The sequence below is a fragment of the Meriones unguiculatus genome, chromosome 11 (assembly GCF_030254825.1).
Source record: "Meriones unguiculatus strain TT.TT164.6M chromosome 11, Bangor_MerUng_6.1, whole genome shotgun sequence".
Classification (NCBI taxonomy): Eukaryota; Metazoa; Chordata; class Mammalia; order Rodentia; family Muridae; genus Meriones; species Meriones unguiculatus.
The window spans coordinates 16,512,658-16,536,990 of NC_083359.1; the positions used below are offsets into that span (position 1 = coordinate 16,512,658).

The 24,333-nt window shown below is 40.4% G+C and overlaps 1 protein-coding gene and 1 non-coding gene across 2 annotated transcripts in view; both read right to left on the reverse strand.

Moving 5' to 3' along the window:
- Meikin (meiotic kinetochore factor) overlaps positions 1-24,333 on the reverse strand; it is a 42,265-nt gene that overhangs the window by 106 nt on the left and 17,826 nt on the right. The window contains exons 11-14 of the mRNA XM_021658236.1: positions 20,423-20,581; positions 13,578-13,658; positions 12,314-12,433; positions 6,447-6,567 (exon numbers count right to left, since the gene is read on the reverse strand). Coding sequence (XP_021513911.1) covers positions 6,447-6,567; positions 12,314-12,433; positions 13,578-13,658; positions 20,423-20,581 — 481 coding nt within the window. The remainder of the gene's footprint in view (positions 1-6,446; positions 6,568-12,313; positions 12,434-13,577; positions 13,659-20,422; positions 20,582-24,333) is intronic.
- LOC132646596 (small nucleolar RNA SNORA48) lies at positions 15,846-15,987 on the reverse strand. Its single transcript, XR_009584859.1, has one exon. It is a non-coding gene; the product is annotated as a small nucleolar RNA SNORA48 (small nucleolar RNA).

The window sequence follows — 24,333 nt, forward strand, 5'->3', positions numbered from 1 at the left end:
GAGAGCTTTTCCTGCCTGAATAACACTCACCCCTTCTTGAAAATGCTGGGAAGTTCTTTCTTGATATACCAAGAGACCTGCTTAGTAACATTCTAGAGGAAAGTCTGATAATGGTGGCCTCTGCAGGGTTTCTGAGCCCTTCCTTGTAGCCCGTAACTCTGTCCCTGTGCTTTTTTTTTTGTCCTTGTTTCCCTCAGTCACTGCATAGGTAGCACCTCACATTCTCTCATTTGCCCCTGCTTTACATCCCCCTATTCCTTGCATTAGTAAAATCCACTTTCTTCCCAAATACAACACTGTCATGGTTTTCCCCTCAGAACTTACACCAGGAGATCCAGAATGGAGACTACAGCTTAACTACCTTTGATCTTTATTTTCCCAGTCATGAAATGCCATGCCTCAGTTCTGGAACTTGAAGTTACTAAAGCTCTGGACATCATCTTTTCTTACTACCCCACACAAGCAACTGATTATTTACTAAGTCCTATCAACTCTTTAGCTTGGTTCTCAGAATTCCTGATTCAGCCTTCAGGGGCAACCTGAACATTGGTATTTATAGATACCCAGGTGGTCTGAGAGCATACTTTGAGATATGCTATCGCAGGTCTCCATTTTCCCAAATCTCTTCATACAGACTTCGACAAAGTCACACCCAGCCTTGTTACTTTTAGCTCACTTCTTTCCAAATACAAATCCTCTTGGCAAAATGATCAAATAAAGTGACTTTGACTAGAATAAGATAACAGTGAGCATGACCTCAGGGGTTTTCTACCATTTTCCTTCCAATCCAAGTCAACTCTTAAGTTTTGTGAAAGTCTGTCTGCAAGGGTGGAGGCAAAACTAACTTCAATTCTTTGAGAGAACATTAGACCTCTAGACTTACATTTCTACTGACACTTCTTTCTAGAAGGCCTCTACTCAAGATTCTCTGTGGGCCTTGGACACCCAGCAGAGGCGCTAACCTCTCTTGTGTAACAGGATTCCATATCCACTTCTGTTAAAGCACATACGCCTCCATCAGAGTTGTTTTCACTATCTAACATCTTCTAGCAGATATTAACTCATGGAAGGAGGCAACTCCAGAAACTAACCATCTAGACCACAGCATTCAAACTCCAAGAGTATTATTTCCCAAAGGAGTCAGCCAATTACCGAACTCCGTCTTTACAGGAACGGATGCATGTCAACAAGACAGCAGGTTTCAGAATTCTTCATGATGTCAAAATATGTTGGCTTCTTTTCCTCTAAAGTACTGACTGGCCATACTTCATCTCTGTAGTTACATATGTCTGTGACATGTTAGATATGCCACTTACTCAATATACTTACTTGATAGACACTTACTTCATAAATTATTCTTCATATGTGATAGCATAATCAAATTTAGCATCAAATACAGCAACTGCACACATGTAGACTTTTTACATACACTAGACTATAATTTAACCAAAGCCAAGCAAAACTTTTCAAAAGAGATATGTCAGCTAGACTTGAGGAACTAATCAAACATGTAAAAGCAAATCATGAGTGCACACTAGATGAGTTCCTTTTGTAGTGCTTGGAATTGAGCCCAGGGTCTCACACATATCAGGGACGTGTTCTACACTGAGCTACAGTCTCAGGGTTAATAATGAGTGGTTAGTACATATTCCAGATATGCTACATAGCTTACTTATAGGTAAGCCTCACAATTCTTTCAAGTAACAACTACTATTTGACCAGTTATACAGATAGCATACTAAAATCCATAGACTTTTAAGGAATTTGTTAATGTGTCAGAATTTGAGTATGGGAATATACCATTATCCAAAGACTCCTATTACCATCTCTGTGATACTTACATAAGATTATTTCCACCTCATTTGTGCTCTATTTCTATCCACTATCATTATCTAAAATCTCAAGCTCTTGATCAAGAGACAAAGAGAAGGAGGGTATCTGTGTTTGTGATTAAATGGTTATATGATTAAAGGCTAAAAGTATCTTCTTTTAGATACAAATAGTACAGGGATATAGTTCTGATTTACCCAGTAATTATCTGAAAAAATAATAAAAATAGAAAAAATAATTTATCAAGCTGGGGAAATAATAGTCATCTATAGAATGAGAAAAATAGAAAAGAATATGGCTCTCAAATTTTAGTGTTTAGTATAATCACCTAGAAAGTTTAACTTGGTTCAGATTCCTCTGCCTTATCTCTAGCACCTATAACTTACCAGGTTTTCAGCTGTCCTGTGGTCAGAAGAGCAACACTGAGAAGTGTTGATCTAGGCACTTTCTAAGGCATCTTCTACAGAGTGGGCAGCATTTTCAGACCGTATTTACCTTCTACTCTGTCTTCTCTAGCACATCATTTTTATTGTTGTTTTCTTGAACCAAGTTTTTTTTTTTTTCTATAATCAACATTGTGCTAATTCCTGTTTGGTCGTACTGAGCAGGGTCTTAGACCATTAGAATGAACTTTACACTCTAGCCCTGATTAGATTACTGCCAAACTAGCTAAAACTTTAAATGCCAATGCTAAGAATAGGCTGTTGAATATTTTAAATAACATGATCACAAGTTAGCTTGGTGCTTTGCTATTTTTACTAAGTGAAAGGCAGACACAGTAGCAAGAAGTCCTAAGGGTACTTAGATGAGGAGGCTGCCCAGCGGGTAACAGCCTAGAAATAAGCCAGGAGATGGCAGCATCAGCTCAACATTCATCAAATTAAACTGCCAACAGTGAACAATTAACTCTCCCAGGCACTTTTAGTTTGGATTTGTTGCTTAACCCCCAAATTTTGACAATATCTGATGTTATAATCTAATATTACAAACCTAAAAAAGATCAACAGATTTCCTATTTCTATTGATAAAGTTTTTATTAGCATACATGTAAACAAAAAAGTATGCATATGTTCAGCTTAAGAATTTTTCATAAATGTAACACACTAATGTAACTGGCACCATAGAATAACCTGTAGCAAGTTCTTTAATTAACACCTTCACTCTAATGAAGGCATCCACTCCCAATTTGTTTAGAGTTTAGTTTACCTGGTTTATGCGACACACATATAAATAATAATAACACTCCTTAAGAATGTCTAATACCTTATTCGAAGTGTATTAATATGATCCAATATAACATATACTGTTCTATTATTATTGTGTAGCACTGAATGGATATACTACAGTTTACTTACCTATTTTAATTGATGTGCATCTGGCTAAATTCTGATTTGGAATTATCATGGCCAATGAACATTCTATGTATCATTTTTTAAAAACAAATCATGTTGCCCGAGCTGACCTGAAACTTACTACATGGAGCAGACTGGCCTCAACCTCACAGAGATCCACTTACTTGCCTCTGCTTCCTGAGTGCTACATCTGAGCCGCTAGTCTATATCTAGTTCATACCTGAGCTCTAGTCTATATCTTTTGATGAACATACATAGACATCATTGCTGAGCATATCTCTAGAACTAGAACTATTGGGTTGCTAGGGGTTTTCTACGTGCAGACTCCTAGGGGTCCTGTACTGTGAGGGATAACTCCTAAAGTAAGGCATAGGTGTTGTATCTTGGCCCTCATAAAACCAGAAAAGGCATACTCCTCCTTCATGAGACATTATGGATTTTGCTGTCAACATATATCTTATTTGTGTGTGCTACTCTACCCCATTTACCAAGTGACCTAAAAGATTTACTAGATTTAACAAAAGACCCAGAAAGAGAGACAGCCCCACCATAGATACAGTCTACACTACAAGATGCTCTAACACTTGCACTGCATTGTCCAGGAGATTCAGTGGTTCCTTAAGTGTCCCTGATAGCTAGGGATGCTGTCTGGGTCTTTTGGCAGGGCCTCAGAGTTGAACAGTATGGTCCTTAGGATTTCAAAGTTAAGTTCAACTATCATTGGTGGATAAATACTTAAACGCTGAAAAACAGCATTTATCCTGTGAGTGGATCTTAACACTGGGCAACTATGGTACTGAGTATTGTATATGCCTTAGCAAGCCACAAAGTGAAGATCAGGTCTTCATTGCCAAATGAAACCGATACATATAAGATTGCACTCAAGCATGCTCTAAAGGCACAGGTAGGTCACACAAAGAACTGATCCAAGTACTTCAGCCTTACTTTAACTGCTTTATCTTCTCTCCTACAGTATACATTTAAGAGGTCATGAGAAGTGCTCTACAGGTAGCTGACCAGAAGACTATCAGGTCTGGTAATATCAGTCCCTCTGATACACCTCAGAAAAAAAAAAAATAGTGAAGAGAAATCTTCTTCCCCAGGGGCAGGACTTTGAGTAGAGTACCTGGCTGTTTGCTTTGCTGGGAGAAGGAATGATCAGATGTTGGGTTGGACGCATACCAATTCACAGGTAGTAACCAATGCTTTGGATAAATGGTTGAGGTTTGGAAAAAATGAGATTGAAAAACAGAGGAAAAGGGCACTTGAGAAGAGGCATTGTATAGAGTTCTCTGCATGGGCAAAAAAAAAAAACGTGACTTCAGCAGAAGAGGGATCTTAATAATTAATAGGATAGCCAATTTTCTTGTAGTTCACTAGCAATCTCTGTCAGATCGAGATTGGAGAGAGAGGAAAGAAGCATAAAGTGCTGAGGTAGCAGGAAGCACAGGCTCATCAGTACAGACCTTGCTGGCACCACATCTTCAAGTGATCAGTCAGCAATGTGATAGCAGACTGGTCACTCTAAGCAACTTTTATCATGCAAAAGACAGTGTTTTGTCCTTACAAGTAAACACTATGGCTGTGGATATGCCTTTTTTTATACACAACACTTCTGCCAAAGCTGAGGCACGTGAATATATGGGCTGTTTACAGAGTAATAGTAGTGTCACAGTGTTATGGTTTGGATATAAAGTGTCCCTCAAGGGTTCCTGTAATTGAATGTTCGGTCCCTAGCTGGTGTTTAGTTTGGAAAGTTGTAGAGCCTATAGGAAATGGAACTGGTAGAGGCAAGCCTTGAGGTTGTACGGGGCAGGCTTGCACCCCAGCAACTTTCTGCTACCTAACATTAGACACTAGTTGGCTCCTGCTCTTGCTACCATGCTTTCTCTGCCAAGACTGACTGTATTTCTTCTTAAGCCACTAGCCAAAATAAACTCCTTATCTTTAAGTTCCTTCTTTTCAGGTATTTGTTCAAATATGAAAAGTAACTAATACAAAAAAGTTGATACCAAGTGTGAGGTCACTGCTCTGATAAATGTGGCTGTGTAGTTCTTAGGCATGCTACTGACATCTCTGGTCCGCCAGAGGGTGGACGGCATGCCATTGAACCTTGAAGCTTCCATTATCATTTGACCATTCCTATATTAAGTCAATTCTCATATAAAACACACTTCTCTATTTCTATCTTTCTATCTATCTATCTATCTATCTATCTATCTATCACATATATATCACACACACATATATATATCACATATATATATTTATAAATTTGAGCACAAGAGACATTGGGAAAGGTTCTTTATCTCCCCTTCTCCACACTCTCTAAAAAAAACCTTTCCCAGAAGTACTAAATAGTGTGGGAGTGTTTGTGTATATGTACGGAGAGACATACATACTGACACTTGTTCTGTTATTCTGGGTAACCCTCAGTAATATAATTAGGTATAAAATGAGTAATACTGACTTAGGTAATCAGGCAGTTAATTTAAAAGAGAAAGTTCCATGAATTTAAAGCATGCTAAAAGTAGACACTGTGGAAAAAATGAGGACAAAAGTCAAGAGTGAACATTTGGAATGGATATATATATGTATTATATAATATATTACACTATATATAAAATATAATAATATATTACATCAAATTTCAGTTGTTCATGAGAGGTTCCTCAGTGACACTAAGGAATTAGAAAAATGCTTATTTTGATGTTAGAAGCTTTGAATGGTTGAATTCACTTGGTAATACCTACCAGTTAAAATCTCCTACTCTATAAGTGTAAGAAAGTGGAACAACAGTACCCACTCTATCTACAATAATAACAGTGAGAAATTGAGGTGTTAAGATCCTTAGCACAGTGCCGCACATGGAAATACTCAACCAGCTGCCAGGTGAATCAAGTAAAAACATCTGCTTTAAAAACAATACAACTAAAATAAAATTCAAAATGGAAACTTTCAAATTACTAAAGAAGAGACATCCTAGATAAATACATTTAAGTCATAAGCTATCATAAACTAAGTTTTCAAAAGATGAAGTATGCATCTTCAAAAAGTCATCTTGCCCGGATTATAAGATCTGTCCAGGCTTCTGTAACTTTATCTTTTCCATTATATATATATATATATATATATATATATATATATATATACACTTGAGAATATAAGTTATAAATGAATTTCCTGTGTACACAAAGCATTTATCGCAAAAAAAACCCCAAAACCTACAGTTCATATAATGAGAAAACTATGCTGAGTTCATACCTAGAGGAACATCTTTAGGAAGAGAACATCTCTTTTTCACAGCAGCATCTTTATTTTTCATCCGTCTAGTTCCTGGTGATGCCCTAATAATACAACAGATCTCTGATGTGTTTGAAGGAAACTGAAAAAGAAAAAAGTAGTTATTGTATCATTCCTCCAGGTACTACATTTAATACTGTCTAATTAAAAAAACAAAACAAAACAAAACAAAAAAAACCAAACAGTCTCAGTATGCTTGGATAAAATGATAGAACCATATTGGAAAACAATAAGGAACTCACAAATAATCAAGAATATGCACCATGTCCAAGGAATGGGTTAGTAGTGATGTTAGTTTTGAAAAATAAAAGGAAAGATGAATTAATTTTCTAAGTTATTTTCCTATTGTAATAAAACACAATGAACAAAGCAACTTATAAAAGAATGACTTGTTTCCAGATCAGTTAGAATCCATAATGGCGGAGAGAAGCCATGGCAACAGGAGCAGCTGAGGACAGACATCTCAAACCACAAGTGGGAGGCAGACAGAGCAATGGGCATGACATGTGACTTTAGAAACCTCAAAGCCTGTTTCCAGGAACACATCTCCAACAAAACTACACACCTCCTAATCCTTCCCAAACAGGAAGGACCTGTATTCAAACATTTGTGCTTATAGAAGCCATATGAGCCTATGGAAGCCATTTTCACTCAAACCATCATAGAATGAAACAAACATCAGGAAAATGGGTACTTACTGAAAGGATGAATTGAATCATGATTTGAAACACTTTGGAGGGAGGTTGTGTTGTTTTTTGTTTTTTGTTTGACAGAGTTTCTCTGTGTAGCCTTGGCTGTCCTAGACTCCCTTTGTAGACCAGGCTGGCCTCAAACTCACACAGATATGCCTGCCTCTGCCTCCCCGAGGGCTGAGATTACAGGTGTATGCCATCATACCCAGCAATATAATTCTCTCAAAGAAGATACTTTTGTATCCAAATGAGGAAACAAAAGTGTTGATTTCCTTATTTTAAACCATGTACATTCTCTTTTGTATAAATGCTATTTTTATACCCCATCTGCTTTGATACTTTTTTTTAACAGCCTCCTCCTATCTCAAACACAGGACAGAGAATTTTAATTTTCTTAAGGAAAGAGGCTAGCAGATCATTTCCTCCTTGGAAGATTTTTGACCATTCAGGGTAGAGATTTTGTGTTGAAAATAGCGGAATAAAATGAACACAAGTCAGTAGATGCTGAAATCCTCAGCCAAAGGAGCTTTTGTCCTCTAGACAAGAGACTAAGATTCTGCTCTTAGCTGTCTAGAGATCTAATGTTGTTAGCCTGAAAGGTCAGTCATTCCATATAACAATGATTTCACAGTTGACAAGCACTATTTACAACTGATGTTATTCTATTACTTTTCCACATCTACAATATTAACTATGACTGCATATATAAGCCAGTAGCACACAGAGAAAGGTTGTATGTGTGTGCACAGGTTCTTGTGGAAAGGAGAACAGAGTAGGGAGGGAGAAAGGAGGAGAGCTTCTTGTTTAATGCTATCGATGAGAGGATAACTAGTCCGTGAGCTTCTGGAGATTCTCCCATCTCTAGGTACAAATAATTTTAGGGACTTCTCAAACAAGGTGGAAGGTAAAGACACACCTGAGGCTGTCCTCTGACCTTTACATGTGGGCCATGGCATCCCCCCACCTATACACAGATCCATACATACACATGCATCCACCTACAAATAAAATCTATGACATTCTGGCATAGTACATGGAAAAAGAATGAGGCATAACAAGAAATTTCACAACACAGGCTCTAAAGGCAAGATTTTTTTTCCAGCTTCTGAAATAGAAATAAAGAAACAAAAAACAAGGTTCCTCAAAATATAGGAAGATAGAAATCTGAAAAGTAATATTGAAGAAATCCTAAAAAAAATTATGACAGAGAGGCATGTGTATATTTATGAAGTGATCTCCAGAATGTGGTTCAGGCAAATCTCAGGATGACTGACAACTGTGTCCAGGCATAGAAAGCACAAGTCAGAAAACTCTAGCAGAACTATTTTAATGAGTTAAATTTGATGGGTCATCAGGTCTAAAGAGTGGTACAAATGATAAACATGAAAACAAGGAGACAAATATCATGGGCAGAGCCAGGTGCAGTGGTAATCCCAGCATTCAGGGAGACAGGGACAGGTAGATCTCTGTGAGTTTGAAGCCAGCCTGGTCTACAAAGCAAGTCTAGGACAGCCAAGGCTACACAGAAAACCCCTGTCTCAACAAACAAACAAACAAACACCTCAAATATCATGGGCAGAAGCACCCTTCTCAGAAAGACCAGCAACTGTGTAGGTAACTTTATTTGGAAATGTGGTCATTACAGATTTCATCAAGTCAGAGTGGCCCTTACTTAGTCTAATGTAGGCTGTGTCCTATAATAACAGGAAACTTGGACACTGACACACAGGAAAATGTTTGTGAAGGCATAGAGACACAAAGAGAGGGAAGACAGCTCTATGAGAGCTGGCACAGACTGGACTGCCCTAGTCACAAAGTGTCAGCACGGAACATGACAGAAGAAAGATCTGCCTCCGGTGGGTTTGTGGGTCCTGTGCCCTGGTAACATCCTGACTTCAGAACTGTGGCAAAACATGTTCTCGTTTCTACAAAGAAACCACTTACTTTGTAGTATCTGTCACACCCAGCTCAACAAGCTAATACCCAAGAAAGAAAAACACACTGGAAGACGATCACCCACAGTTTCTATACGCTCTGAAGAGGGGGGGGGACCCCTCATTGATATAAATACTTCTGAGACCTAAGCCTTTACCATCTTCAAGAAACAATCCCTGAAGAAAAGTTACTCATGTTCTACTTTATTCAGCATCTGTGTCTAGGATGAACACAGAGAAGGACAGTATCTGAACCATCTACTTAACCTGATAGGATCAACATTCACATTGACAGACGACTCGTTGCACTGTTCTTTGCTGGGACCAAAAACTGTTGGACAGATGAAACCTTTCCTAGGACCTGGTGCTTTTCTAGAACAAGTGCCAGACCATATCAGCGTATACAGCTGCAGTCAGAACCTGCTATAAGATGGGGTTTTTTAAGTTTTTATAAATTACAGTTTATTCACTTTATATCCCCCCTGTAGCTCCCTCCCTCCTCCCCTCCCAATCCTCTCCTCCCTCCCACTTGTGCCCCTCCCCCAGTCTACTGATAAGGGAGGTCCTCCTTCCCTTCCCTAGTCTATCGGGTCTTATCAGGACTGGCTGCACTTTCTTCCTCTGTGGCCTGGTAAGGCTGCTCCCCCCCTCAGGGGGAGGTGATCAAAGAGCAGGCCAATCAGTTCTTGTCAGAGACAGTCCCTGTCCCCAATACTATGAAACCCACTTGGACACTGAACTGCCATGGGCTTCCTCTGCAGGGGTTCTAGGTTATCTCCATGAGTGGTCCTTGGCTGGAGTATCAGTCTCAGAAAAGACCCCTGTGCCCAGACTTTTTGGTTCTGTTGCTCTCCTTGTGGAGCTCCTGTCCTCTCCAGGTCTTACTATTTCCCACTTCTTTCATAAGATTCCCTGCACTCTGCCCAAAGTTTGGCTATGAGTCTCGCATCTGCCTCGATACCCTGATGGTAGAGCCTTTCAGAGGCCCTCTGTGGTAGGCTCTTGTCCTGTTCCCTGTTTTCTCCCTCTTCCAATGTCCATCCTCTTTGCCTTTCTGAATGGGGATTGAACATACAAAATGGTTTTTATTTTCAGTTTTTTGAGGGAAATAATAGGGAGTGCTCCCAAAATATAGCGGAAAAAAAATCAATGTCTATAAACAATGAGAGCCAAGATAAGACAATAAAAAAAATCCATCCAAACTGTCAAAAAATTATATTATCAAAGAATAAATTAAGCAATAATCAGAAATGTAACAAAATATTTGAGCTTAAAAAGAATTTTGTAAGATAAGGATAACTGACTCAATTATATATTCCTAAAGTTTTCCACCCTACTTTTAAAATAAAAAACATCACACTCCAACATGTTCTCAAAAAGAGGATTCTGAATCAGGATTTCCCTACATAGTCCAGTCTTCTCTTGACATCCTCTACTTCTTCCTCCCAAGTGCTGGGATTAAGAAAGTTTCTGGTTACAAATGACAGGGTGGAAAAATAAGTTATCTGGAAAGGAATGAAAATTGGGATGATCTCAGTTTCTCTGTCCAAAACCAAATACTGTGAAATAATTGTAATGGAAAATGGCAACTTGTTTCATTAGTTCAGCAAGTTTTGGTTGCAAATCTTGTTCTATGACCACAGGAATGGCAGGAAAACCAGGCTTAGACAATTACAGTTTGCCATTTCCCTGGCAATGACACATGGACCAGGGCAGATATGTGACTCAGACAAAACTAGCTGGAGTCTTTAGACAATACTGAAATACAAGCCTTTCAAGCCAGGTGCAGTAGCGCTTGCCTATAATCCCAGCGCTTTGGAGAGAAAGAGGCAGAGGCAGAGGCAGGTGGATCTCTCTGAGTTCAAGGTCAGCTTAGTCTACAAAGCAAGTCCAGGACAGCCAAGGCTACGCAGAGAAACCCTGTCTCAAAAAAACTAAAAACAAACAAACAAACAAACAAACAAACAAAAAGAATAAGCCCTTTTACTTGGGCTGTGATAAACCATAGAAGATGGTGAATGCCTGTTTGTAGCAGAAGCCTAAGGGGGAAAAGCCAATAAAGACAAGCCAAAGCTAAAAACAAGTGTGAGGACCAGAATTTGGATCCTTGGCACCCATGTAAAGCTCAGGCAAGTATGGTGGCCTAATGTCACCCTAGCACCAGGAAGGCAGAAACAGAAAACTCCCTAGAGCAAGCTGGCTAGAGGCACTCACCCAAACTGGGAGCTCCAGGTTCGGAAAGAGACCACGCCTTAATACATAAGCTGAGAAGCAGCTGAAGAAGGCTCTTGAAGTCAACCTCAGAGCACATACTCTCACACATACTTGTGCCCATAGCATGAGAACCCATGTGCACATATCACACATAACATCCAAATAATAAATAAAAGCAATCATAGAAGCACCTAGAAGTTCTAACAAGTGTTATTTAACTTCTCAATTCAGTCACTTCCTTCCTATTTAAGTCAATAAGTCAACCTACCCTGTCCCATTTTGAATTATACTACTTTGTGTGTGTGCACACGCATGCAAAAAAACTTGTGAAAAACAATAAAACATCCACTGAGTTCTGGAAATAACATGTTTTTGCCTTGCTTGGGCATGATGGCACATGCCTGTAACCTAAGCATTTGGGAAATTGCAAGAGTTTGATATTAAGGCTGTGAAATTGAGTCTAGCCTGAACTCATAATAAGTTCTAGTTACAAAAAGTAAAACAAAACAAAATAGTTATAATCTAGAATTATTATACTTAACTTTCCTTTGTATACAATATACTTCTCAGATAATTAAATTAGAAAACGGCACTGTTAAAACTGAGTACCTACATGTAAAAGTGAAGTTAGATGCTCATACAACTAAGTCACGCTAAATTTTACCCCTAACTCTGAGATCTACAGCTCTTTAAAGAAAACACAGGCAGCAGCTTCATATCATTTAATTTGGTCATGACTTTTTACATCACACCAAAGATATGGTTACAAGAGAAAAGTTAGACAATTTAAACCATGAAAATTTTCAAATGCTGTGCTTCAAAAGATTCCATGTACAGAGTAAAAAGACAACTCATGAAAGTGTAGAAAAGATTTGCAGGTCTTATATCTAACAATATATTCTTCTTTACACACATAAAAGATGTTAGTCTCAAGAAACATCATAATACTAATTTTTGTCAGCAACTGAAAAAAATTTGAAAGTGTTACCTCATTGGAAGAACTTTCTTGCCAACTTAACACAGGAAGAATTTCACTTGAGTTAACATAATTGCTGACATTTGGAAATAATTCTTCAAAAGATACATTTTGCACTGGAGACAAATCAACCTATACAACAATATAACTCCTTTTAAAGTTTCAACAACTGCTAGCTTTAGGTAATTAAACTAATGTAGAAAATACTATCTTATTGATGCATTTTTATGTATTTGATGCACAGTTTTACTTGAATAAATATAATTAATTATATTTGGAAACAATTCTTCAAAACATATTTAACTGTGAATGAATCAATGTGTAAATAATTTTCTCACTAATGTCAAACAGAATACAAAGTCACAAATACTGGCAAGGATGTACAAGGATTAAAACCTTGTGCATTGCTAGTAAGGTTGTAAAATGTTGAAAGCCCTATGGAAAAGACTTTCTAAAACACTTAAAAGTGTCTCTACCATCTAGAAATTCTACTTCTGGGTATACACTCAGAGGAACTGAAAATAGGGAGCTTATGCTTGTACATATGCATAACTTTACCACCAGTGTTCATAACAAATGAAGGAGAAATAAGCAAAATATCCACTGACTGACTGGCAGACATATAAATAAAATGTGATCTTATAACAGAATGTTTCCATTTCTAAAATGTAAGTAGTTGTGTGTGTGTGTGTGTGTGTGTGTGTGTGTGTGTGTACTGGTGTGCAAATGCCTTTACACTTAAATGAAAATCAGAGAACATCTTTCCGGAGTTGGTTTTCACCTTTCACAATATGAGTCTTGTGGATAGAATTCAGGTTGTAGGAAAGTACCTTTACCTACTGAGCCATCTCATATTATGTGTTTTTTTTTTAATCAGTTTATTTTATGTGTATGGCTGTTTTGGCTACAAGCATCTGTGTATCATGTGTATGTAATACCTGTTTAGGCCAGAAGAAGGTGTTGGATTTTCTGTACTGGGAGTTATAGAGGGCTGTGAGCCACCATATGAGTGTTGGGAATCAGTCCCCAGTCCTGTGGAAGAACAGTCAGTGGTCTTAGCTCCTGAACCATCTCTTCAGCTGTTGGAAGTAATTTCTGACACATGATATCACATATGTAAACTTGAAGGCACAATATTTGTGAATTACATTAGTCATAGAAAGAGGACTATTGAAGGGCATGGTGGGATACACCCAGAATCCCAGCTACCACATAAACAGAGGAATGGGAAGAGATGTCAGAAAAGATACCTCAAGAGCCAAGGGCTAATACTCACCACAAAATCAGCTGTGTCTGAAGATGGCGTACTTGTTAACAGGGCTTTGCTTTGATTATCGGGAAGAATAGAACTTTTTTTCTATAAATATTCAAAATAGGAGATTATCAGGAAGAAAACTTTTTTAAAAAGAGCAATTCAAAGCCAGTAGACTAGAGCATATGTAATAATAATAAAATCCTTAATCTGAATAAAATTGTGTCTGGTGTAAAAAATATATAAGAATGCTTAGGTTGAAATTTACTATTGATTTAGGAAGAGAAGCTAGAGTAATAAGTAAGAAACAGTACTTCAATTAACTCTTTTAACTGCCTGAAAATTATTTGTAGCATTTGTTTAGTTCCTGGAAAACTACTGTACTTTTAAAGTAACTTTTCATTGATTCTTTGTGAGTTTCACATCATGTACTCTGGTCCCAACCCATCTCTTTGTCCCTCATATCCACCCTTTACTCTTGCAACCTCTCCCCACAAAATGAACACACACACACACACCAACAAATCAACCAACCAACCAACCAACCAATCAACCAACCAACCAACCAACCAACCAAAAACAAAGCCTAAAAAAAGCTCATAATGGAAGCCGTAGTATGTCACAGTGTGTCCCACATATATCCCTCTGCCCATTCTTCTTCAATTGCAAATCTTTATCATTGGTGAATCACTGGTCTGGTTCAAGGTCTCTGACTTCTGTGACACCATCAGTCTTGGATCCTCACCAGTATTCCTCCCAGTTATTCGGTTGTTGTCCGGTCATAGATCTCCTGCAGCTTTGGATCAGCATGACTGGCCCTTTCACTCATCCCAGTCATTCGCAGATGATGTAGATTTTGGGTAGGCCAACTCAGAGCCCTGGCTCCGGGCCTGAGCGGTAGCTAAGCTGGCCAACCCACTGTCTCTCCTTTATCTGTCCCACCAGGGCAAGCTTTCCAGGACTGCTCCCACTGGGCCACCCAGTGCTCCCAGCAGCAGAAAGCACGGTCAGCTCCACTGTGCTGCCCAATCAAGGCATAGGGTCCACTTTCCCAAGTGCTGCAGTCTAAGAGGGTCTGGGATAGCTTTCCCCCGCTATCTCACCAGCGCCCTTCACCCACACCCTCAGGACCAAGGCGGGCCCTACTGTGCTTCACAGGTGAGGTGCAGGGCCCACTCTCAGAGTGCTGCAGCTGGTGAGGGGCAGGGCCAGCTTACTGACTCTCTCATGACTCCAGAGTCAGCTCTCCTGGGGACCTCTGGTAACATGGGGCAAAAGGGTAAAGAGCATCTCCCCCCCGCCCAGGTCACCTCATGGCAGAGGAGAGGGACAGCCAGCTCTCTCTAACTCACATGCTCGGCCGGCTCACCGGGCTCACACTACTATGCTGTCCAGGGGAGGTGTAGGGCTTTGCTCTCCCAAGTGCTGCAGCTGGTAAGGGGCAGGGATAGCTCTCCTGTGCTCATGACCCCGTGGGCAGCTTTCCCAACCGCTGGCGTCAGCTCTCCCATTCTTATTTATGCCCTAGAGGCCAGCTTGCCCATGTCCCTGCCACGAGGGCCAGCTCCACCGTGCTGCCTGGGCAAGGCACAGGGCGCACTCTGCTGAGTGCCGCCACCGGTGAGAGAGGGAGCCAGCACTGCAGTGTGCCGCAGCGTGGGCAGGGCCAGTCCTGCACAGGCCCTGAACATCCATGTGGTCCCCGGAGGCTGCCCCGACCAGGGACGTCCCCATGTTCTCTCGTGGTAATATGAGCCATGGACATGGACACTGACCCCTGCCACTGGTAGCCACAGACCCAGACGTGGCCCTCAGCGGCAGCTTGGGCTGGGATCTCACCATGGCCCCAGGTGGCAGGGCTGGCCACTCACAACAAGCTGCTCCTTTCCACCTTCAAGTCTCCAGTTCCATCTCTTTTCATAATGCACAGGATGCTCCACTTCTCTTTCTCTCCTATCTGTCCACTACACACTTGCACATGGCGGTGACTCCACACAGCTGACCAGTCCCTAGGTGACATCCTCTGGCAAGCGGGTGTCTACGGCCTGCCTGTGCCATGTATGGGAGAGGAGGTCTATGGGTGGTGCAGTGGGCCACAGGTCTCTGTCTGCCTTTCTTGCTGTGCTGTCTGGTGGTGATAGGTGGGGCTCTTATGTGTCTAAGGTCCTCCTGAGCTGTCGGGTGAAGGGCAGGTCTGTGGGTGTCTTTCCCCACCCACACCACATGGCATATACAGGTCTGTTTGTCTTCCTCCTCCATGCTGCACCGCCTGGATTTGATTTGATTTGAATTTTATGTGTCGTAGGCATGAAATTGCTTTGGCCACCAAGCCAGACACCAAGCTTCGATGAACAAAGGACTGCTGTCTGCTCTGCCCCTGCCTGGTAGAAGAGCAACACCATCAGCATGTGTCTCTTTACCCATTGCTGGGGGAGGGGAGACTTTTTAAATATACTTTCATTATTTTAATTTAAATGCTGTAAATTGTCTCACTACTGTGCCAAAATGTCAGATAAGAAGAGGATGGACATCAGAAGAGGGAGAAAACAAGGAACAGGACCAGAGCCTACCACAGAGGGCCTCTGAAGGACTCTATCCTGCAGGGTATCAAAGCAGATGCTGAGACTCATAGCCAACTTTGGGCAGAATGCAGGGAATCTTATGAAAGAAGGGGGAGACAGAAAGACCTGGAGAAGAAAGGAGCTCTACAAGGAGAGCAACAGAACCAAAAAGTCTGGGCACAGGGGTCTTTTCTGAGATACTCCAACCAAGGACCATTCATGGAGATAACCTAGAACCCCTGTACAGATGTAGCTCATGGCAGTTCAGTGTCCAAGTGGGTTCCCTAGTAATGGGAACAGGGACTGTCTCTGATATGAACTCAGTGGCTGGCTCTTTGATCACCTCCCTCTCAGGTGGGGGGGGCAGCCTTACCAGGTCACAGAGGAAGACAATGCAGTCACTCCTGATGAGATCTGATAGACTAGGATCAGAAGGAAGGGGAGGAGGATCTCCCCTATCAGTATTAATAAGTTTATAAATGTATTATGCTTGATACTATTGTTATTCAAGTTTTTATCCTATATTTTAATGTACTTTTTAATGGAAAGACTCAGATAAACAAAGTGGGAGTAGAGAGAAGAGAAATGAAAGGGAAAACGTGGGAGGTAAGGGTGCAGAAGGAGAGGAAAGCTTAAAGAGAGCAAGAGGGGAAAAAAAGAAGTTGATTGAGAAGAGAGAAGACAGACAACAACAGAAACTGGACAGAAAGATAAAGAGAAAAAACATAGTTGAGCAAATGTCCTTGTTGTGTGGTAGAGTATCTTTTGGTAGAGTATCCTGGGTTTATACCCAAGAGTGATATAGCTGGGTCTTGAGGTAGAACTATTCTCAGTTTTCTGAGAAAGCCAGATCGATTTCCAAACGGTTGTGGAAGTTTGTTCCCCTTTCTCCACATCCTTACCAGCATGTGCTGTCACTTGAGGTTTTGATCTTAGACATTCTGAGAGGTATAAATGGAATCTCAGAGTTGTTTTGATTTGCATTTCCCTGATGGCTAAGAACATTGGACAATTCTTTTTTTTAATTTATTTTATTTTTATTAATTACAGTTTATTTACTTTGTATCCCAGTTGTAGCCCACTTCTCCCATCCCCTTCCAATCCCACCATTCCTCCCTCTTCTTCTCCTATGCCCGTCTCCCAATCCACTGATAGGGGAGGTCCTCCTTCCTTTCCATCTGACCCTAGTCTATCAGGTCTCATCAGGACTGGCTTCTTTGTCTTCCTCTGTGGACTGGTAAGGCTGCTCCCCCTTCAGTTGGAGGTGATCAAAGAGCCAGCCCCTGAGTTCATGCATTGACAATTCTTTAAGTGCTTCTCAGGCATTCAAGATTCCATTGTTAAGAAGTCTCTGTTTAGCTCTGTACCCTATTTTTTTAATTGGCTTATTTGGTTTCTTGGTGTTTAACTCCTTGAGCTCTTTATATATTCTAGGTGTTAGCCCTTTGTCAGATGTAGAATTGGTGAAGATCTTTTTCCAATCTGTAGACTGCTGTTTCACTTTATTGACAGTGCCCTTTGCTTTACAGAAATTTTTCAGTTTCAAGAGGTCCCATTTATTAATTGTTGATCTTATAGCTGTTAGTGTTCTGTTCAGGAAGTTGTCTCCTATGCCAAAGAGTTCAAGGCTCTTCCTCACTTTCTCTTCTAAGAGATTTAGTATATCTGGTTTTATGTCGAGGTCTTTGATCCACTTAGACCTGAGTTTTGTGCAGGGTGATAAATATGGATCTATTTGCATTTTTCTACACATAGACATCCAGTTATTCATAATAGTCAGAATCTGGAAACAACCTAGATATCCCTCAACCAAAGAATGGATAAAGAAAGTGTGGTATATTTACACACTGGAATACCACTCAGCTATTAAAAACAAGAAAATCATGAAATTTGCAGGCAAATGGATAGATGGAACTAGAAAAGATCACCCTGAGTGAGGTAACACAGACCCAGAAAGACACACATGGTATGTACTCACTTATAAAAAGATTTTAGCCATACAATACAGGATAAAAAATACTATAAATCATAGATCCAAAGAAGATAAATAACAAAAAGGACCAAAGGGAGGATGCTTAAATCTTACTCAAAAGGGGAAATAGTATAGACAGCGGAAGTATTTGAAGAGTGAAAACCAGGCAGGAGAGGGAGCATAGAGAGAAATGAGGGTGGAGACCAGACCCGGGTGAGTGGGGGTGAGAGGACAGAGGGCCTACAAAGAGAAGAGAAACTGTGGACAGGGAGATCTCTGTGGTAAGCTGGAGACCAAAGACGGGGTAGGTTTCTGGGAGAATATGGGGGCAAGTCTAGCTGAGATTCCTAGTAGCAGGGGTCACGGAGACCGAAGAGAATGCCCTAGATTAGACAGAACTCCTAGTGGAGGGAGAGGAAAACCAACCTACCCACAAAAATTTTAACCCACCTATAAAATGTGCAGGGATAAAGACAGAGCAGAGATTGAGGGAAAATTCAACCAAATGCCTGTTCCAAGCTGAGACCCACCATAGGAGAGAGCCTACTCCTGACACTAATAACGATACTCTGCTATACTCACAGACAGGAGCCTAGCATAACTGTACTCTAAAAGGCTCCACCCAGCAACAGATCAAAACAGATGCAGAGACTCAGAGCCAAATATTGGGCAAAGTGTGGGAAGTCTTGTGAAAAAGTAGGATAAACAGAAGGACCTGGAGGTGATAGGAGCTCTACAAGAAGGTCAACAGAGCCAACTAACCTGGGCCAGGGGGCTTGCGGAGACTGAAGCACCAACCAAGGACTATGCATAGACTGGACCTAGGTTTCCTAACACAGATGTAGCAGATGGGCAGCTCAGGGCTCATCTAGGTTCCCTAGTAAGGGGAACCTAGGTTGACTCTGACATGGACTCTGTTGCTTGCTTTTTGATTACTCCTCCTGGTAGGACTACCTCCCGAGGCCTCAGGGGAAGAGTATAAGCTCATTCCTGATGGAACTTAAAGAACTGGGTTGTTGGGTGGGGGCTCCCTTTTCTGAGGAATAGGGAAGGAGGGATGGGGGAAGAGAAAGGGAGATTGGGATCAGGAGGAGAGGAGAAAGGGGGCTACAAGCGAGATGTAAAATGAATAGAGAGATAGAGATAGATAGAGACAGACAGACAGGGCCACAAAAGAAAAACAACAAAACAACAACAACAACAAAACAGGGATAGTGTGATCAGGGAGACAGGTAATAAGACAGAGATAGGAATCAGAGAGAGACAGATGGACACTGAAGGAGACAAAACACAGGCAACAAAGAAGAAACAGGTAGAAAAGCAAAGCTGAGTAACAGACAGGCAGAGCGATAGAGGTAGGTAGCTTTATTTCCAGCGATCAGCTGCCCTCCTAAATCTTGGCTTCCATAAACCCACCATGCCTCTACAGTAAGTCTCTCTTTTGAATAGGTGACTGTCATGCAAGGCTAAGTTTTGATCTGGAACTCAAATGCTGAGATAAAACTGAAAATCATAGTTAAGCCTGTGCTAGTTTTATTCCACTGTTACTTTTCTTTCACTCTATTTTTCTTTTGATGTATCTATTTAAACTAGTTGGAATAAACTAATCTAGAATGAATTATGAAGAAAATTGTCATTAAAAAACTTATGGGTATATTTGCTTGTTTCTGAATATGTTAACTCTAACTTATTAGCTATACACTTTTAATTTCTTTATCTGAACAATGAGGACTAGTCTACCTTTAGGATTGGTGAGCAAGGATTACAAAGATTATATGCAGACAGAGCCTGTAGATCCTGGAGAGAAGACACTCGGCAAGCAAGCCTTACCACCTCTGGGGGCTCTGCTCAGATTTCTTTCAACAAAGAACCTGTTGTCATGCTGCAAGGGGTGTGTTTAGCAATAACCAAGCTACAGCATCTTAGGACCTGCATCTGCTATCAAGACAAGGCCATCATCTCGGTCTCCAGCCAAGTCCTGAGCACAACAGCACAATCCAGACTTGGGTGAGGCTTTGCCTCCGGACTCCCCATTGGATCCAGGCAGTAAGGGTTCAATCCCTCCCTTATTTCTTTTTTCAGGTATCATCTGCTCCAATCAGACATTTGAGCTCCTAATTATGTCTCAGAATCTGTTTGCAGGGGTCCCAATGACACAATTGTCAACCCTCAGTTCACTTTCAGAAGCATTAGCTTGCATGCGATTATAGAATTTAGCTGCACCTCATTTTCTCTGTATTTGCTAAGAAATTGTGTGGCACATTTCTAAATCTTTATAAGGAGTATATTTTATAGTTTTTCTAAGAATTATGAGTTAATAAAATGCCAGGACTCACCAACATGTGCTCCAGGGGCTGAGGGAGAAGAACATTCCTGACTGCAATGTCAAGAGCAGAACTGTGAGGAGAGAGCAGAGCTTTGCCACCTAGAACACCAGAACTTAACTTTGTTGGAACACGTGGACCTCTGAATCGATCTTCAGATTCTTTTTCAGGCTGAAATACATTCACAATATGAAATATAATTTACAATGCTATAATGCATTCCTAGTCCTTCTCAGATGTTCAATTAACTTCTTCAGGAAATTGAAAAAAAAATTAAAGTTAAAGATAGATGATTTTCCAAGGAAAAGCATGTCTTAAGGCGAGGGGCATATATCTCCAGCACTGTAAAACAAAAGAACTCAAAGCCTGATATGTGCTTAAAAAGAAATGTGTTCCATAGATTTAAATGAAAAATCTGGTGAAAGTCAAAATAAATTGAAATCCTCAGTTCTACCCCATTTAAGGCAATAACATGGTGTTTTACAAGGTCAGTGGCAGTAGGGGTCAGAACTTGGGTAAAAAGGAGCTAGAAACCCAAATAATGTTTTTGTAAAAAAAAAATAAATTATAAGATCTGTTTGCCAATATCTAATTTTATACTATGGAAAATATTAAATATATGTATTATTGTCTTTATTATGTAATAATCTGTATTTAAGAAACCACATCCCCTAAAACAAAAGAAAAATCCTCTTAACATTAGGACATACTAACCATCACAAAGTGTGTTGTTTGGTTATCTAATTCCTATGTTAAATATTACACATGTCGGTGACTCCAGTTATGGACTTGGTTCTTGGTTTCATAATTATTTATATAAAAGTACTTAAAATACAAGCATGTAAAACATAAGTAGGGAGGTGAGATTTAAATTTTACATAAATTAGATTGTGGGGATCTAATTTTGAGGATTTTAAGTTGGGTGGGGAAATGAAGAGGATGGCAGAATGGGGGGGGGGAGGAAGGAGCTAGGGAAGGTATAGGCCATGGGAACATGTAAATGACAGAGTCAAGAGCAAAGCATGAAACAGCTTCAACTGACTTCCTTTCTCTAAAAATTTTAGTCCTTGAAAAACAGATGCCTTTTTCAGTCTTGCCATCATTCTAAACAGTTTCACTAACAAAGCAGTTGGCATACACAACTGTCCTCTCAGTTCCTTGACTTCTGGGTTGCTTTTTCCCTCATGCTACTTCAGTCATGTCACCATCAAAGCCTAGCCCTCGTCTTCAATACAAACTGTATCAGACAGCTTCCTACACCCTCCTGGTCTTTAAGTGTCTTCAAGAAATAACATGTTCTCCTTGTTAAAATCTTTAGTTCACTGATCCTGCTATTGTATCTTCACCATAGGCCTGCTTTAGTCTTCTTTATATGTAGTCACACTATTCATCAGTATAATTAATTTCTTCTCCCTTCTCCTTCTATCCCAGATGCCTGACAAACCTTCAGCCTCAGACAAGCCCTCACCTCCATATCCTCTGTACTGACAGTGCAACTGAACATTGGTAGAACTGTGTAACCTGGAAAATCACAGACTCAACAAGAGTCACTTCACACAAGCAACTATACTACATTCGTCTAGCTTCTTGTGACTATTTCATACGTGCTCTAGTTTCCTTAGACCCGACTTCTTCCCTTGACGATTTTCAGCTGAAAAATCTTTCACCACATACTCCAGTAACAACAGTAACCATCCGACAGGATGCCACCCAACACTCAAAAACTTCAGGGCTCAGTACAAAATGTGAGGCTCTTGTTTAAAAAATTATTAACAATTTAAAGATAGAGTATTGGATGTGCATTTTTAAGTGCAAGTTCAGCCCTTTCAGACTGCATCTACAAATGCACCACAATGGAAATAGCCCTTCTGACAAAGGCCAGTACACATGCTTAAATTCTAGACTGATGCCTCCTCATCTTCTCTAGGACTTCTCTCTTCAATATGATAAGGACATTTAAAAATAACATACTGCTTCTTAAACAACTTTACTGAGATACAAATTAACATGCCCTAAAGTTCACTTAACTATGAAATTCAGTATATTAAGGATATTTTTAGGGTCCTGCAGTCATCACCAACAATCTAATTTTAGAACATTTTGTTCCCAAAGTCTCATATTAGTAACAAATTTCCATTCCCACTACACCAAAACTAAGTAACCTTTTCTCTAATTCTGTCCTTATATATTTTCCACGCTGGGTATTTCCTATAAATGGAATCATATAGTGTGTGCTCTTCTGTGACTTGCTTCTTTCAGGTAGCACACTGTGTTCAGAGTTCATCCATGGTTTAGTATGCATCGATGCTTCATTTGTTTTTGACTGCTGGGTAATATGTTATTGTATAGATATGCCACATTCTCTGATGCCACATTTCATGACCCCCAGGGCCAGGTCATCTGCCTGCCATAGGTGGTGAGGGACAAAGGGGTTGGAGGGTATCTCTCCCTTGTCCATGCTACTACACAGAAGATAAAGGGCAGGGCCAGGTCTCCTTCACTTGTATCTTCTCCTACTCTCATGCCCCCAAGGACAAATCTCCCATGATTCCCAGGTGAGGGATGGAACCACTCAGACATCACATGTTCCAGGGTGGCAGGCCAAAAGTCTCCCTTGCCTTTGGTGGTAACATACCCCTGCTGCTGTAGGGCCACAGACCCAGGCATGGCCCCCGGTGGCAGCACAGGCCAAGACCCCACCATGGCTCCTCACTGGCTCCTCATATCAGGCTGTTCCTCACTGCCCTTGAGTCTCCAGTTCTGCCTCTCTTCATTGTGCCCACATCCTTCTGTTTCTCTTTCTCTTCCATTTCTCCTCCACTTACTTTGCTCTTCTTAGTGCTTTTAGAAAAACATTTGAAATTCGAGTCAAGTTTAACAAGGTCTCTAGGCCATGGAGGGCTCCAGTTGCCCACTGGGTGAATTTCAATGCTACACCCCCATCATCTTCCTGTCCATCATTTTTGTCCATCCTCAAAAGTGATCTGATATATTCAGGTTTTTTGGTGTTTTTTGAGTAAAAAGGCTTCTTGAGACCCTGCCTCTCTATTTGATTGCTACTCTTTTCCTCTTTTCTACTATTTCTCTTTAGGATCCGTTCCCCACTCCCACCACCCCGGTCTTGTAGTTTATTGCCTTTGCTACTTCTGCTGCTGCTCCTTGGTCTTCAGCTCCTCTTCGTGCTTGATGAACCACTGGCACAACTTGTCTTCCAGTGTGGCTGTGTCACATGCAGCCTCTCAGCAATGACTAAGTACACCTGTTACTATACAGCTACAGCAAGGATTTGGCACTATCAGTGTTTTAGATTTGGGACATTCTACTGTGTGCTTTATTTGCAATTTTCTATGAGCATGTGATGACAAACTTTTAACACACTTCTTGCCATCTGCATACCTTCTTTAAGTGACGTATCTGCTCAGATCATTTGTCCATTATTTCATCTTCATTCATGAGCATTGTAAGTTCTTTGTGTGTTTTTGGATTACTATCATATGCACCTTTTAGAAATTTGAGGCTTGTCTTATCTTTCTTAACATTGGCTTGCACTGATCAATTATCAGTTTTGATGAATTATATTTACAAATGCTTTCTTTCATGCATTATGCCTTTGGTGCTGTGGTGTTGTATTTAAAAATTCATTACCGCACCCCAGGTCACCTAGATTTCCTCCTGTTATTTTCTAAAAGCTTTACAGTTTTGCATTTTATACATGTGAGCTAATTCTTGTAAAATGTGTAACATCTGTTTCTTGGCACATTTTTTTGCATATGGATATACAATTATCCAATCGTCATCTGTAAAAAGATAATTTTCCTCTGTTTACTTTCTTCCCTTACTTGCAAAAGATCAATTGAGTGTCTTGGCTCTCTACACTGATGCACTGATTTACTTGTTCATTCTTTTGCAAACCCAAACTATCA